Source organism: Ranitomeya variabilis, chromosome 2, assembly GCF_051348905.1.
Source record: "Ranitomeya variabilis isolate aRanVar5 chromosome 2, aRanVar5.hap1, whole genome shotgun sequence".
Classification (NCBI taxonomy): Eukaryota; Metazoa; Chordata; class Amphibia; order Anura; family Dendrobatidae; genus Ranitomeya; species Ranitomeya variabilis.
Window position 1 is genome coordinate 464,210,534 of NC_135233.1, and position 15,829 is coordinate 464,226,362.

General features: G+C 47.5%; 1 protein-coding gene across 2 annotated transcripts in view; it reads right to left on the minus strand.

Annotated features, from left to right (window-relative positions):
• Nucleotides 1-12,953, minus strand: part of STX5 (syntaxin 5) — a 28,156-nt gene extending 15,203 nt beyond the window's left edge. Inside the window, exons 1-3 of one of the 2 annotated variants that reach the window (XM_077287542.1) lie at nucleotides 12,685-12,953; nucleotides 5,554-5,768; nucleotides 5,233-5,303 (exon numbers count right to left, since the gene is read on the minus strand). In XM_077287542.1, the coding sequence (XP_077143657.1) occupies nucleotides 5,233-5,303; nucleotides 5,554-5,754 (272 nt within the window). In that variant the 5' untranslated portion in view covers nucleotides 5,755-5,768; nucleotides 12,685-12,953. Of the gene's footprint in view, nucleotides 1-5,232; nucleotides 5,304-5,553; nucleotides 5,769-8,114; nucleotides 8,240-12,684 lie in introns of those variants that run through there. The other variant, XM_077287543.1, reaches the window with a different exon arrangement.
• Between the last annotated feature and the right edge of the window lie 2,876 nt (nucleotides 12,954-15,829).

The following is a 15,829-nucleotide window of genomic DNA, read 5'->3' on the forward strand; positions in this document are numbered from 1 at the left end:
GGGTTAAAAAATCATTTTTGAGGAAAGAAAAATAATTTTTTATTTTCATGGCTCTGCGTTATAAACTTCTGTGAAGCACTTGGGGGTTCAAAGTGCTCACCACACATCTAGATTAGTTCCTTGGGAGGTCTAGTTTCCAAAATGGGGTCACTTGTGCGGGAGCTCCAATGTTTAGGCACACAGGGGCTCTCCAAACGCGACATGGTGTCCGCTAATGATTGGAGCTAATTTTCCATTCAAAAAGCCAAATGGCGTGCCTTCCCTTCCGAGCCCTGCCGTGCGCCCAAACAGTGGTTTACCCCCACATATGGGGTATCATCGTACTCAGGACAAACTGGACAACAACATTTGGGGTCCAATTTCTCCTATTATCCTTGGGAAAATAAAAAACTCCGGGCTAAAAATCATTTTTGAGGAAAGAAAAATATTTTTTTTATTTTCATGGCTCTGCGTTATAAACTTCTGTGAAGCACCTGGGGGTTTTAAGTGCTCACTATGCATCTAGATAAGTTCCTTGGGGGGTCTAGTTTCCAAAATGGGGTCACTTGTAGGGGAGCTCCAATGTTTAGGCACACAGGGGCTCTCCAAACGCGACATGGTGTCCACTAACGATTGGAGCTAATTTTCCATTCAAAAAGTCAAATGGCGCGCCTTCCCTTCCGAGCCTTGCCGTGCACCCAAACAGTGGTTTACCCCCACATATGAGGTATCAGCGTACTCAGGAGAAATTGCCCAACAAATTTTAGGATCCATTTTATCCTGTTGCCCATGTGAAAATGAAAAAATTGAGGCTAAAAGAAATTTTGTGTGAAAAAAAAGTACTTTTTCATTTTTACGGATTAATTTGTGAAGCACCTGGGGGTTTAAAGTGCTCACTGTGCATCTAGATAAGTTCCTTGGGGGGTCTAGTTTCCAAAATGGGGTCACTTGTGGGGGAGCTCCAATGTTTAGGCACACGGGGGCTCTCCAAACGCGACATGGTGTCCGCTAAAGATTGGAGCCAATTTTTCATTCAAAAAGTCAAATGGCGCTCCTTCCCTTCCGAGCCCTGCCGTGCGCCCAAACAGTGGTTTACCCCCACATATGAGGTATCAGCGTACTCAGGACAAATTGGACAACAACATTCGTGGTCCAGTTTCTCCTTTTACCCTTGGGAAAATAAAAAAAATTGTTGCGAAAAGATCATTTTTGTGACTAAAAAGTTAAATGTTCATTTTTTACTTCCATGTTGCTTCTGCTGCTGTGAAACACCTGAAGGGTTAATAAACTTCTTGAATGTGGTTTTGAGCACCTTGAGGGGTGCAGTTTTTAGAATGGTGTCACTTTTGGGTATTTTCAGCCATATAGAACCCTCAAACTGACTTCAAATGTGAGGTGGTCCCTAAAAAAAATGGTTTTGTAAATTTTGTTGTAAAAATGAGAAATCACTGGTCAAATTTTAACCCTTATAACTTCCTAGCAAAAAAAAAAATTTGTTTCCAAAATTGTGCTGATGTAAAGTAGACATGTGGGAAATGTTATTTATTAACTATTTTGTGTCACATAACTCTCTGGTTTAACAGAATAAAAATTCAAAATGTGAAAATTTTCAAATTTTTCGCCAAATTTCCGTTTTTTTCACAAATAAACTCAGAAATTATCGACCTAAATTTACCACTAACATGAAGCCCAATATGTCACGAAAAAACAATCTCAGAACCGCAAGGATCCGTTGAAGCGTTCCTGAGTTATTACCTCATAAAGGGACACTGGTCAGAATTGCAAAAAATGGCAAGGTCATTAAGGCCAAAATAGGCTGGGTCATGAAGGGGTTAAAAGCCTCTGGGGACCGAGCAGGAGACTAGTCGGACAAGCAGATCCCTGGCGTCTGCTCCTGGCCTGCTACCCTGGAGTGACAGCAGGCAGGGGGCAGCCACTAGGAACCCGTCTGTCCAACTAATCACCCCATGATCCCCGGCAACTTTTAACCCCTTAGTGACAGCGCTAATTTGGTACTTAATGACCAAGCCAATTTTTACAATTCTGACCACTGTCACTTTATGAGGTTATAGCTCTGGAACGCTTCAATGTATCCCACTGATTCTGAGACTGTTTTTTTCATGATATATTGCGTTTATTTATGAAATAAATGGAAATTTGGCAAACATTTTGAAAATTGTGCAATTTTCAAACTTAATTTTTGTACCCTTAAATCAGAGAGTGGTGTCACACAAAATACCGTATATACTCGAGTATAAGCCGACCCCCCTAATTTTGCCACAAAAAAACTGGGAAAACTTAATGACTTGAGTATAAGCCTAGGGTGGGAAATGCAGCAGCTACCGGTAAATGTCAAAAATAAAAATAGATATCAATAAATGTAAAATTAATTGAGATATCAGTAGGTGAAGTGTTTTTGAATATCCATATTGAATCAGGAGCCCCATATAATGCTCCATAAAGTTTATGATGGCCCCATAAGATGCTCCATATTAAAATATGCCCCATATTAAAATATGCCCCATATAATCCTGCATAAAGGGTAATAATGGCCCCATAAGATGCTCCATAGACACATTTGCCCAATATAATGCTGCACAAATGTTGATTATGGCCCCATAAGATGCTCCATACAGACATTTGCCCCATATAGTGCTGCACAAATGTTATGGCCCCATAAGATACTCCATACAGACATTTGCCCCATACAATACTGCACAAACGTTAATTATGGCCCCATAGATGATCCATAAAGATATTTGCCTCATATAGTACTGCACAAACTTTGATTATGGCTCCATACAGACACTTGCCCCATATAGTGCTGCACAAACGTTATGGCCCCATAAGATGTCCCATACAGACACTTGCCCCATTTGCTGTTGCTGCGATAAAAAAAAAAAAAAAAAATCACATACTCACCTCTCCGTCGCTCAGGCCCCTGGCACTTTCAATATTCACCTGCTCCTCGTTCCGGCACTGCTCCATCTTCAGCGTCTTCTGCACTGACGTTCAGGCAGAGGACGCGCACTAACCACATCACCGCGCCCTCCAATTTGGGCATCACTGCTAAAGACGCTGAAGACGGAACGGCGCCCGGAACGAGGAGCAGGTGAATATCGTGCAGCGCAGCGCTCCCCTCCCAGTTATACTCACCTGCTCCTGGCGCAGTGCAGTCCCTGCTTCCCTGGCGCTGCAGCTTCTAACTGTACTGAGCAGTCACCGTTACCGCTCATTACAGTAATGAATATGTGGCTCCACCCCTATGGGAGGTGGAGCCGCATATTCATTACTGTAATGAGCGGTACCATGTGACCGCTCAGTACAGAAAGAAGCTGGGGCGCCGGGAACCTGCAGGGACTGCGCCGGGAGCAGGTGAGTATAATTACACAGCCCCCACTCCCCCTCCCCCTCCGACCCCTGGGTATGACTCGAGTATAAGCCGAGAGGGGGACTTTCAGCCCCCCAAAATGGGCTGAAAATCTCGGCTTATACTCGAGTCTATACACGGTAGTTAATAAATAACATTTCCCACAGGTCTACTTCACATCAGCACAATTTTGGAAACAGAATTTTTTTTCTGTTAGGACGTAATAAGGGTTAAAAGTTGACGAGGAATTTCTAATTTTTCAAACAAAATTTACAAAATAATTTTTTTAGGGACCACATCACATTTGAAGTGAGTTTGGGGGGGGGTCAATATAATTCAAAATACCAAAAGTGATAACATTCTAAAACCTGCACCCCTCAAGGTGCGCAAAACCACATTCAAGGAGTTTATCAACACTGCAGGTGCTTCACCCGAACTAAAGCAATACGGAAGAAAACGAATGAACATTTTACTTTTTTCACAAAAAATTTACTTTGGAACCATATTTTTATATTTTCACAAGGGTATCAGGAGAAAATGGACCACAAAATTTGTTGTGCAATTTCTCCCGAGTACGCCAATACCCTATATGTGGGGGAAAGCCACTGTTTAGGTGCATGGCAGGGCTCAGAAGGGAAGGAGCACCATTTGACTTTTTAAACACAAAATTGGCTAGAATCAATGGTGGGCCCATGTCACATTTGGAGACCCCCGTCGTATCTAAACAGTGGAACCCACCCAATTCTAACTCCAACCCTAACCCAAACAAACCCCTAATCCTAATCTCAACCCGAACATACCCCTAACCCTACCCTAACCCTAGCCCAACCCTAACCCTAACTTTAGCCCAACCCTATCTTTAGCCCAACCCTAATGGAAATTTTTCCCTAACTAAGGGGGTGATAAAGGGGAGTTTGATTTACCATTTTCTTTTATTTTGATCACTGTGATTGGGTCTATCAAAGTGATGAAAATGAACCAATAGGAAAAATTTCCTATAGTTGCGGGGTGCCAGCGAATCTCGGCGGGCGCACTGCGCCCACCATTTTCTTTCCGGAAGAAGAGGCCGGCAGCCCGGGGGCACGCAGAGACACGAGTGGTACTGGGGGTGGCCTAGTGAAAACGGGGGACCCTATTTCTCTTTCCTCTGATGTGAGATCACATCAGAGAGATTAAATGGGAAATAGTACTTTTTTTTTGCGGTCGCCGTTATTACATTAATTATGGCAACCGCAACACTGGGGTTGATAGAATAGGACCCGAATCATGTTCTCTAGAGAAATTCTAACCCTGGGAGGGCGCTGTACACTTATTTCTCAGCGCCGTTAAAAAGCGGACTTGAGGCATAAGTGCCCTTAACTGCCGCCGTTAAAAGGCGTATCGGCGGTTGTTAAGGGATTAAAGCAAAGTTATTTTCTTAAACACTGCAGCGTTTCAGAGTCAAACATACCTGACGGAGATGATAAGATGATACAGCCAGAGCCTGATACATGGTCCTGTGGATTGGGCAGCATGTATCAGCCGTCAGGTTCCCTTTAACTGAATGTGGATGTAGCTTACTTATTAAAGTAAAACATAGGCAAAAATGCATCCAAGACTAGATTCACACATGCAGTTTTTTTCCTTCGAAGAGATCTAGCATTCCCCCCCTTCCTTGATCCACTGTGGGCTTGTAATAAAAAAAAAAAACAAACAAACAAAAAAAAATCTGCAAGTGCAATTCAAGTAAAACACTGAATTTTTATCAATTTCCCCCAAAAGCGTCTCCTCTCATTCTTCTTCTCCAGTACTGAACACTCTGGTAACAGTTTACTGTGTTCACAGAGGACACTTCACGAGGTTTTCATAGGATATAAGTTTAGAAATATATATTTTCTTCTTACTTGGCCATCAGAGTGAATTCACTTTTCTGTTTTACAGCATTGAGAGAGGGGTTGGAGAGTGGTACGCTGTTCTGTAAATGAAAAAAAAAAGTTTAGCTGCATGTAACTAAAAAGAAAAAGTATATCAAAATAATTGATTTATTGTCAAGACTCAAAACCAGCGTGGCAGATGAGGGCTGGGGCTACGTGGCCAATGCTCGCAGAGGTCACTTAATGCAAAATCATTACTACTTATCAAAAGAAAAAAAAAAAAAAGATTGTTTGATAAGCCTAATAAATCCCACCCAACTCATTTTTTCTCCCTTTCATTCCAGCACTAACCTGGCGTCCACGCAATGACTTGCAAACAGACATGAACTCAGCGGTGCGGTCCCGGCAAGACATGTTATCGGCTGGTGGGACGAAAGTAGGGGGAGGCAAAACTTCTGGGGCAGCTTGGGAGGGCAGGACCTGGGTCTGTGGGGGTCCTACGTATACTCCGTTCTCAGTGTTTCGGGAACCGTGACGTTTACGAGTGTTCATCGGTCCTGGGCCAACTATAAGAAACAAACAAAACTTGCATTATTAGTTGCTGTATCATGGTGTCCATACAAAAATAGATTTGGATATTTTATGAAAAAACACATACATACACACATTTTTTTTAAACAGAATTACATAGCTGTGAAACAGAACATAATGAGGAAGGTATCTTTTTCAAACATTTTTCCGTTTTCAGGATTCGTTTGGAAGGATCGTGCCAAGGAATAACCAGCAAAGTGGCACAAGTTCTTAAAAGGTTTGTACAAAGTTGGCAAGTTATCCCTTTTCCAAGTAGGAAATAACTCCCTGATTAGTGATGAGCGAACGTGCTGGATAAGGTGTTATCTGAGCATGCTCGGGTGCTAACAGAGTGACTTCAGGGTGCTCGAATAATATGCTACAGTCCTGCGGCTGCTCGACAGCCGCAACACATGTAGCCGTAGGGACTTTAACATTTTTCGAGCACGCCGAAGACACTCGGCTAGCACATGAGCATTCTCAGATAACACCTTATCCCAGCACATTCGCTCATCACTATTACTGATCTCTAGGGGTCCTTCAGCTGAGACCCCCTGAACTCATTGTCTATGGGATGCTCAATTCAGATGGGGCATGGCAGAGCCCATTTCTACACATCAGGGACTCAGCGGTCAAAGTACCAGCGATCAATAAATTATCCTCTATCGTATAAAAGTTGGGGAAACCATACAAACTTTGGTCATTTTAAGTATTTGCCAATGGTTAACCCTTGTGAGGGTACCATATGCTTTTTCCTTGAGCAGAGGGTTGTACATAACCATGACCTCCCAAATGAGGCCGTATAAACAATCCTCATATACATGTGCATGGGTCTCACCCTGGTAAGATTGGGGGGAAAAAAAAGTCAAGAGTGCCCCCAAAATCAGTCAGAAAAGGATCACAACCTTCCATATTCCTATGACGTTAATGCTCTTCCAGTGGGAAGTTAGTCTCCCACAATGGAGGCAGCTCCAAGGAAAGAAAGGAAAGATCTCTTCTACAGGGGGAGGAGAGGCATGGACGTACAGTACATTGCCATATAGTCATTCCACAGTACATAAGAAGCAGCAATGATCAGGAAATTGCCGATAATGCACGACCTCGATATACATTAGGACTTTAATGGTTCAGACATTAGAAGATACACAGGAAATAAAAGGAACAAATGCCTCTTTCAGATGATGAGCGCACATCACATAAATTCACAACACGCCTCTACATCACTTTTGATCGAGGAAGGTCTCATTCATTATGATCACTTTGCCCTCTTGTGCTTACAAAGGTCATTTTCTATCATGTATTCTAAGACGTATGGATGAAAGGCTGCGTTACTGTCCGGGCGCTGCCATGGATGTAAGTCGTGCTTTATTTCATGCCTTTTCTCCTTTACTGTAGGGATTTGACAAATTGTTCTGCCACATGTGGGAACCAATGTGTAAGTGAGATGCCCATAAAAATAATTAAAATCAATATCAGACTGGTGGCAAACAAGTAAATAGGAGCTGCTGCGCAGAATATGCAAGAGAATAGGAGCTGATCTGCAGTGACTGGCAGCGACCACTACACATTGAATGAAGCCACACACTGCAGCTCCTATCAAGGCTTACAACTGGCCAGAAATAATAGCTGGCAGATGCGGAGGGTGACAGGTATCAGGCTTGCCCACCCCACAGAAAGTTTATCCTCAGGATTAGGTCATCAATATTCTACCCCTTCGAGTATCCAATGGATTCAGACGCTGGCATAAAGATCCATCTCTGCATTATTGGTGCAGGGTCAATGCACCTTCCTTCTCACCATAGCTGCCAGTCTCATCATATGCTATACATGCAATACATTTATGAATGGATGCTTCTCTGCCAACACTGCATTATGCAAACATCCAGGCGAGAAGAATGCACCCCTCTGTTTGGCTTGGAAAAATGTGCTCCGCAAGTAAATCCAGAAAGTTCATGAGACTTTAACCCATGCCACTCATACACTGACGCCTAATGAAAGCTGGAACATATTTCCACAGGTTTTGTTTTGCTTTTCTTCATGCAGATTAAAAAAAAAAACAAAAAAAAACCCAAACACTTAGTAACCACATGCTAAGGGGCTGCAGCAACCTAAAAAACAAAGTGCTGCAGAAGAATCACAAAGCCGATAGTCAGGTGCCTGGATGAGCATCCAGAAACAAGGGCAGAATTCATTTCAAACCTTCAGATACACTGCATTCATTAAAAGGAACCTGTCAGCAGTTTTGGCAGATAAGAGATACGGCCATCACCTTTCCATACTGCATTCTATAATATTGTATATCTGCCCCCAATCTGACCTGGAAGAACTTTTATTATACTCACCTGCGGGGCGGTCCGGCCGAGGGGCGTCACTGGTCTTTGTCCGGCACCTCCCATCTTCTTATGATCGCTGCCCGCCTGCTTGCTTCTTGTGGATGACGCGACCATGCATCATCCACACAGGCTCTTTGACACCCCAAACAAAATTTTTTTTTCTTGTAGACATCCAACTTTCCAGTAGTGTAGAAGCCATATGCAAATCAAGCTGAAAGTTCATTGGGGGGGGGGGGGGTGTCAATGCACTTGGAAGCAGCACTCAGTGCACTGACCACTCCCCAACTGCACTTCTTTTTAGGACTTCTACACTACGCTTCTCAAGACTAGCACATCTGAGCTCTATAAAACCAGGTACAGTTTTTATTGTGGCACAAGCACATACGCAGTTATACCACTATTCTAAACATCCAGAAATGTTCCAGTAAGTTCCCTTTAAAGCTGTCAAGGGGCATCAGAATTGTAAAAACAGAATAACCAAGAAAAATCGCACAGCCAGAGGTCGGATGCCCAGCTACATGTTCAGAAGAGAACACACAGCTGTATCTTTTTGCGTTCTCCGTACCCAGCGTTCAGTGAGCACTGTGTATACAACAGATTAAGAAGCGCAACAAGGCGGCTGTCGTATCACAAAACTGTCGGGTCTAACTAGACCCAGCACAGGTCTGATTGTGACTCCAATTTTCTGCCCCATTTCACCCACAATGGCCCCCACCGCAATGTCACCTCATGAGAGATACGCAAGATAAAGAGAAGTAACTGAAGGAACTTTTAAAAATAAGCATTGAAGTGTGTAAATAGGGGAGAACAGACCAGACAATTGTGATCGCGTCAGACCCAGCAGCGCAACATTAACATTATTACTTCTATACGTGCAACTTTGATATTAACATTTAAAAAAAAATTCACATTAAACATTTTCGCTCATCTTCTTTCTCCAGCACAGCGCCCCTCTCTTGCCTGAAAGATTCCCAGAGAGAACAGACAATTAAGGGGGACGACTACATGGTCGAGTTGCCGGCCCAAATGTGCGCTCTCCCTTGACGTGAGCAGAGGCGGCTTTGTCTCTGCAGCATTTGAGAAGCGCAGGGACCCTGAACCTACTCAGATCCAACCAGCTTCAGAGCACAGACTAGCTGCCGAAGAAAGCAACCACCTCTGAGACGGTGGCTGGTAACCTAGGCAACGAGCAGTACACTATAAAATTAGAAGTCAAATTAAGAAATTGTTTGACTATTACCAAATTATGAAAAAACGCTTTTAAAAGGAGTGCTATATGTCCATATGCTGCAGCGTTTTAAAATACACTGAGCTTTTACTCATCTCCCCGGGGCTGGTGATACCGCTCTGCTCCCATCACATCAACAAGTTCTCGTAACAAATGCAGCCAATCACCGGCCTCAGCAGCTTATGCCGTCTACATCTGCAGTTAGACAAGATGTCACCGCTGCCAGCAATCAACAAAAAGGGGAGCAGCGGTAAAGAAACACCACTGTAGCCGTGTGGAATGGGGGGGGGGGTTTATTAACAGCTCTGGTCATGGACCACCACTGCCATCATCACACATTATCACTCCTGCCCCCCTGGACCACCACTGCCATCATCACACAGTATCATTCCTGCCCCCCAAGACCACCACTGGCATCATCACACACTATCACTCCTGCCCCCCAGGACCACTACTGCCATCATCACACATTATCACTCCTGCCCCCCAGGACCACCACTGCCATCATCACACACTATCACTCCTGCCCCCCAGGACCACCACTGCCATCATCACACACTATCACTCCTGCCCCCCAGGACCACCACTGCCATCATCACACACTATCACTCCTGCCCCCCTGGACCACCACTGGCATCATCACACATTATCACTCCTGCCCCCCCAGGACCACCACTGGCATCATCACACATTATCACTCCTGCCCCCCCAGGACCACCACTGGCATCATCACACATTATCACTCCTGCCCCCCAGGACCACCACTGGCATCATCACACATTATCACTCCTGCCCCCCAGGACCACCACTGCCATCATCACACACTATCACTCCTGCCCCCCTGGACCACCACTGCCATCATCACACACTATCACTCCTGCCCCCCAGGACCACCACTGCCATCATCACACACTATCACTCCTGCCCCCCAGGACCACCACTGCCACCATCACACACTATCACTCCTGCCCCCCAGGACCACCACTGCCATCATCACACACTATCACTCCTGCCCCCCAGGACCACCACTGCCATCATCACACACTATCACTCCTGCCCCCCCAGGACCACCACTGTCATCATCACACATTATCACTCCTGCCCCCCCAGGACCACCACTGTCATCATCACACACTATCACTCCTGCCCCCCAGGACCACCACTGCCATCATCACACACTATCACTCCTGCCCCCCAGGACCACCACTGCCATCATCACACACTATCACTCCTGCCCCCCAGGACCACCACTGCCATCATCACACACTATCACTCCTGCCCCCCTGGACCACCACTGGCATCACACATTATCACTCCTGCCCCCCCAGGACCACCACTGTCATCATCACACACTATCACTCCTGCCCCCCAGGACCACCACTGCCATCATCACACACTATCACTCCTGCCCCCCAGGACCACCACTGCCATCATCACACACTATCACTCCTGCCCCCCTGGACCACCACTGGCATCACACATTATCACTCCTGCCCCCCTGGACCACCACTGGCATCATCACACATTATCACTCTGCCCCCCAGGACCACCACTGGCATCATCACACATTATCACTCCTGCCCCCCAGGACCACCACTGGCATCATCACACATTATCACTCCTGCCCCCCAGGACCACCACTGCCATCATCACACACTATCACTCCTGCCCCCCTGGACCACCACTGGCATCACACATTATCACTCCTGCCCCCCTGGACCACCACTGGCATCATCACACATTATCACTCCTGCCCCCCAGGACCACCACTGGCATCATCACACATTATCACTCCTGCCCCCCAGGACCACCACTGGCATCATCACACATTATCACTCCTGCCCCCCAGGACCACCACTGGCATCATCGCACATTATCACTCCTGCCCCCCAGGACCACCACGGCCATCATCGCACATTATCACTCCTGCCCCCCTGGACCACCACTGCCATCATCACACATTATCACTCCTGCCCCCCTGGACCACCACGGCCATCATCGCACATTATCACTCCTGCCCCTCTGGACCACCACTGGCATCATCGCACACTATCACTCCTGCCCCCCAGGACCACCACTGCCATCATCGCACATTATCACTCCTGCCCCCCTGGACCACCACTGCCATCATCACACACTATCACTCCTGCCCCCCAGGACCACCACTGCCATCATCACACACTATCACTCCTGCCCCCCTGGACCACCACTGCCATCATCACACACTATCACTCCTGCCCCCCAGGACCACCACTGCCATCATCACACACTATCACTCCTGCCCCCCTGGACCACCACTGGCATCATCACACATTATCACTCCTGCCCCCCAGGACCACCACTGGCATCATCGCACATTATCACTCCTGCCCCCCAGGACCACCACGGCCATCATCGCACATTATCACTCCTGCCCCTCTGGACCACCACTGGCATCATCGCACACTATCACTCCTGCCCCCCAGGACCACCACTGCCATCATCGCACATTATCACTCCTGCCCCCCTGGACCACCACTGCCATCATCACACACTATCACTCCTGCCCCCCAGGACCACCACTGCCATCATCACACACTATCACTCCTGCCCCCCTGGACCACCACTGCCATCATCACACACTATCACTCCTGCCCCCCAGGACCACCACTGCCATCATCACACACTATCACTCCTGCCCCCCTGGACCACCACTGGCATCATCACACATTATCACTCCTGCCCCCCTGGACCACCACTGCCATCATCACACATTATCACTCCTGCCCCCCTGGACCACCACGGCCATCATCGCACATTATCACTCCTGCCCCTCTGGACCACCACTGGCATCATCGCACACTATCACTCCTGCCCCCCAGGACCACCACTGCCATCATCGCACATTATCACTCCTGCCCCCCTGGACCACCACTGCCATCATCACACACTATCACTCCTGCCCCCCAGGACCACCACTGCCATCATCACACACTATCACTCCTGCCCCCCTGGACCACCACTGCCATCATCACACACTATCACTCCTGCCCCCCAGGACCACCACTGCCATCATCACACACTATCACTCCTGCCCCCCTGGACCACCACTGGCATCATCACACATTATCACTCCTGCCCCCCAGGACCACCACTGCCATCATCGCACATTATCACTCCTGCCCCCCAGGACCACCATTGCCATCATCACACGCACCCTGGTAACTCCTACCGTCCAGCCCGACGACCCCTTCTAATGACGTCATCAAAATAAAGCCCGGATCCCGCCGGCGCCTGAGAGTAAAGTAATGGCGCCCTTCTTACACCAGAGCCCTGTGAACGGTACACCGCTCCCGGACGGGCAGCACTTACGGTTCTTTTCTCCGTCAGTTTCACCGGTCACCGCCGCTCGCAGGCTCAGTCTGTGCCGGGGGTTTCGTTGACGTCAGCGCCACGTACCCACACGTCACTGGTTCCTGTGCAACTCACGGCGCACGCTGATGACGTAGGGAAAAAAAGGGGCGGGCACATGAAAACCCGGAAGTGGTGGATGTGTGGAGTAGGCGGCTAATTGGACCCTGGCGGCCTGCGGAGCGGGGAGAGGTAGGTGGGGGTCACACAGCTGTCCGTATATAGCGCGCAATGCCCGGACTGACTGCCGAGCTTCAGACCACAACTCAGTCTCGTAGACGTATATGAGGCGGTACGTGTAGAAAAGGTAGAGGCTAAAGGACCTCTGCTGACGTCATGCCCATGTGACCAGAAGGGGCGGTGCCTCCCTCCATAGAGCAGGCGCGAGGAAGCTGTGGATGTCATGACGGGATTTGGAGTGTTTTGGGGCCACAGATCAGGTAAGCGGATGTTCATGCACGAGCTGGGAGTCTGCCTGGGCATGGGGGAGGGGGGTGATATTGCTTGCATAGGGCTGCATGCTGGAGGGGGGGTGATATTGCTTGCATAGGGCTGCATGCTGGAGAGGGGGTGTCTGCCGGGGGTGATATTGTTTGCATGGGGTTGCATGCTGGAGGGGGGTTTGCCTGGGGAGAAGGGGTGATGTTGCTTGCATGGGGCTGCATGTCCATGCTGGAGGGGGGGGGGGGGGTCTGAGGAGAAGGGGGTGATGCTTGCATGGGGCTGCATGTGCATGCTGGAGGGGGGTCTGTCTGGGGAGAAGGGGTGACGTTGCTTGCATGGGGCTGCATGCTGGAGGGGCCTGCCTGGGGAAGGGTGACTGCATGCTGGGGGTCTCTGTGGGTAAGGGGGTCATGTTGCATGTGTGGGGGGGTCTGCGTGCAGGGGTGGGTCTACCTGCAGAATGGGGCTGATGTTATTTGTGTGGGGTAGGGGGCTGATGTTACTTGAGCTATGCAGGTTAGGGTGTGATGTCACTAGCGGTGGGGGTGTGTGCAGGGGAGTATAGTGCTACATGTGCGGGGGCGAACAGGGGAGGGGATGAATGATGTTTGAGATCTGAGGAATTGATATTACTTAAAGGGAACCTGTCGCCCACAAAATCGAAGGTGAGCTAAGCCCACCAGCATTAGGGGCTTATCTACAGCATTCCGGTTGGCGTCGCAGTCCGGGGCCTCCCGTCTTCTTACGATGACGTCCTCTTGTCTTCACGCTGCGGCTCCGGCGTATATTGTCTGCCCTGTTGAGGGCAGAGCAAAGTACTGCAGTGTGCAGGCGTCGGGAAAGGTCACAGAGGCCCAGCACCTGTGTACTGCAGTACTTTGCTTTGCCCTCAACAGGGCAGACAATATACGCCGGAGCCGCAGCGTGAAGACAAGAAGAGGACGTCATCATAAGAAGATGGGAGGCCCCGGACCGCGACGCCCATCAGACCGGACCGCCCCTGGGTGAGTATAATCTAACCCCTTTTTCTCATCTTTCGGGTTACATTTGGGGCTTATCTACAGCATTCCAGAATGCTGTAGATAAGCCCCTAATGACGATGGGATGAGCTCACCTTTGATTTTGGGGGTGACAGGTTCCCCTAACATGGGAATCTCTGCCTGAAGATGAGGAGTCAGTCCTGTGTTTTTTGTTTTTTTTTGGTTTTTTTTACATAAAACGTTTTATCATTAATATTATTGGGCACACATGACGTGAGGTTGATCCCTATGACCTCTGGGAGCGAAACTGCATGACAATGTCTCGAGATCCCGGCATTATTCTCTCCTCGCACGCTGTGCTGTTTAGTATTAGGCTGCCGTCACACTAGCAGTATTTGGTCAGTATTTTACCTCAGTATTTGTAGCCAAAACCAGGAGTGGGTGATAAATGCAGAAGTGGTGCATATGTTTCTATTATACTTTTCCTCTAATTGTTCCACTCCTGGTTTTGGCTTATAAATACTGATGTAAAATACTGACCAAATACTGCTAGTGTGACGGCAGCCTTAGCCTGGTGGCCGCTGGTGTTAGTCACTACTTGTATCGAGTTTTCTGCATGATTTTTTTTTCTGTTATATTCTAGGTATTGTGGCTATTCCCCATCCTGTGTCCCCAAGAGCAGTAATCTCCCCCCCCCCCCCCCCCCCCCCATCCCCCTTTGCCGCCCCACAGGGGACTTTGGTACAAAATACTTTTTGCTTTTTTGTTATCTCTAATGTCTTTAATGTTTAATTCATTGTTTTGATTTCTAAAACTCTTTATTATTCATATATATTTATGTATTTCTTTTTTATTTCTAACTATTTGACTTGTAATAAAATTGTTTGACAGCTATGAGTTGAATTTTCCTTTCTCTAATAATTCTAAAGCTCAGGGTGACATTAGTGGAGAGTAACTGCCGCTGGATCTGTATCTGGCTGAGTTTACACACTGCGGTTTATTGGGGAAACTATCTGTAGGGACGTCCTCACCAGTAGAACGGACCCACACTTCCATGTAGCCCATACAGCCGGACTAGCTGTATGTTTTTTTTTTTTTTGTTTTGTTTTTTTTTTAATTCCTAATTGTTCTTTTATTAAAAAGACATAAGCTGCTTTTCGCTGAGGGTTTGACTGCTGCTGCCACCACATGGAAGTACACCATATGGAAAACTGAAAATGGTCTGGTAAGATGAATAAAAACTGGGTGAGCACAGCAATGAGAAGTGAGAACACATCCTCCCGTTCTCCTGGATGAGGATGGCCGTGCTTTCTGTATCCACTGTTGTAAGTGTCCTCCTATACTGAGCCTGATAGAGACTGGAGGAGACTCCCAAGACGCTGGCTACAATCATTGTTACACTTCTCCTTTAAAAGGGTATCAACCACTGATGATTCTCAAATTTTTATATTTTACTAATTTTTTTTTTAAAGAAAAATTTAGACAATTACCGTATACTGTTTATTTACCAACCTGATGCACGCTGCCAGTAATGAAGCATGGTTCAGTGTGCCCTAATCCAGCCTCTTTACTGGGAATTATTGTGGGGAGGGAGAAACATGAGGAGAGCATCAAATGAAAGACGTGGTGGAGGTGTAGCTGCTTCAAGGAGATGACATGGTTGATCTGCGCCTGTAACATGT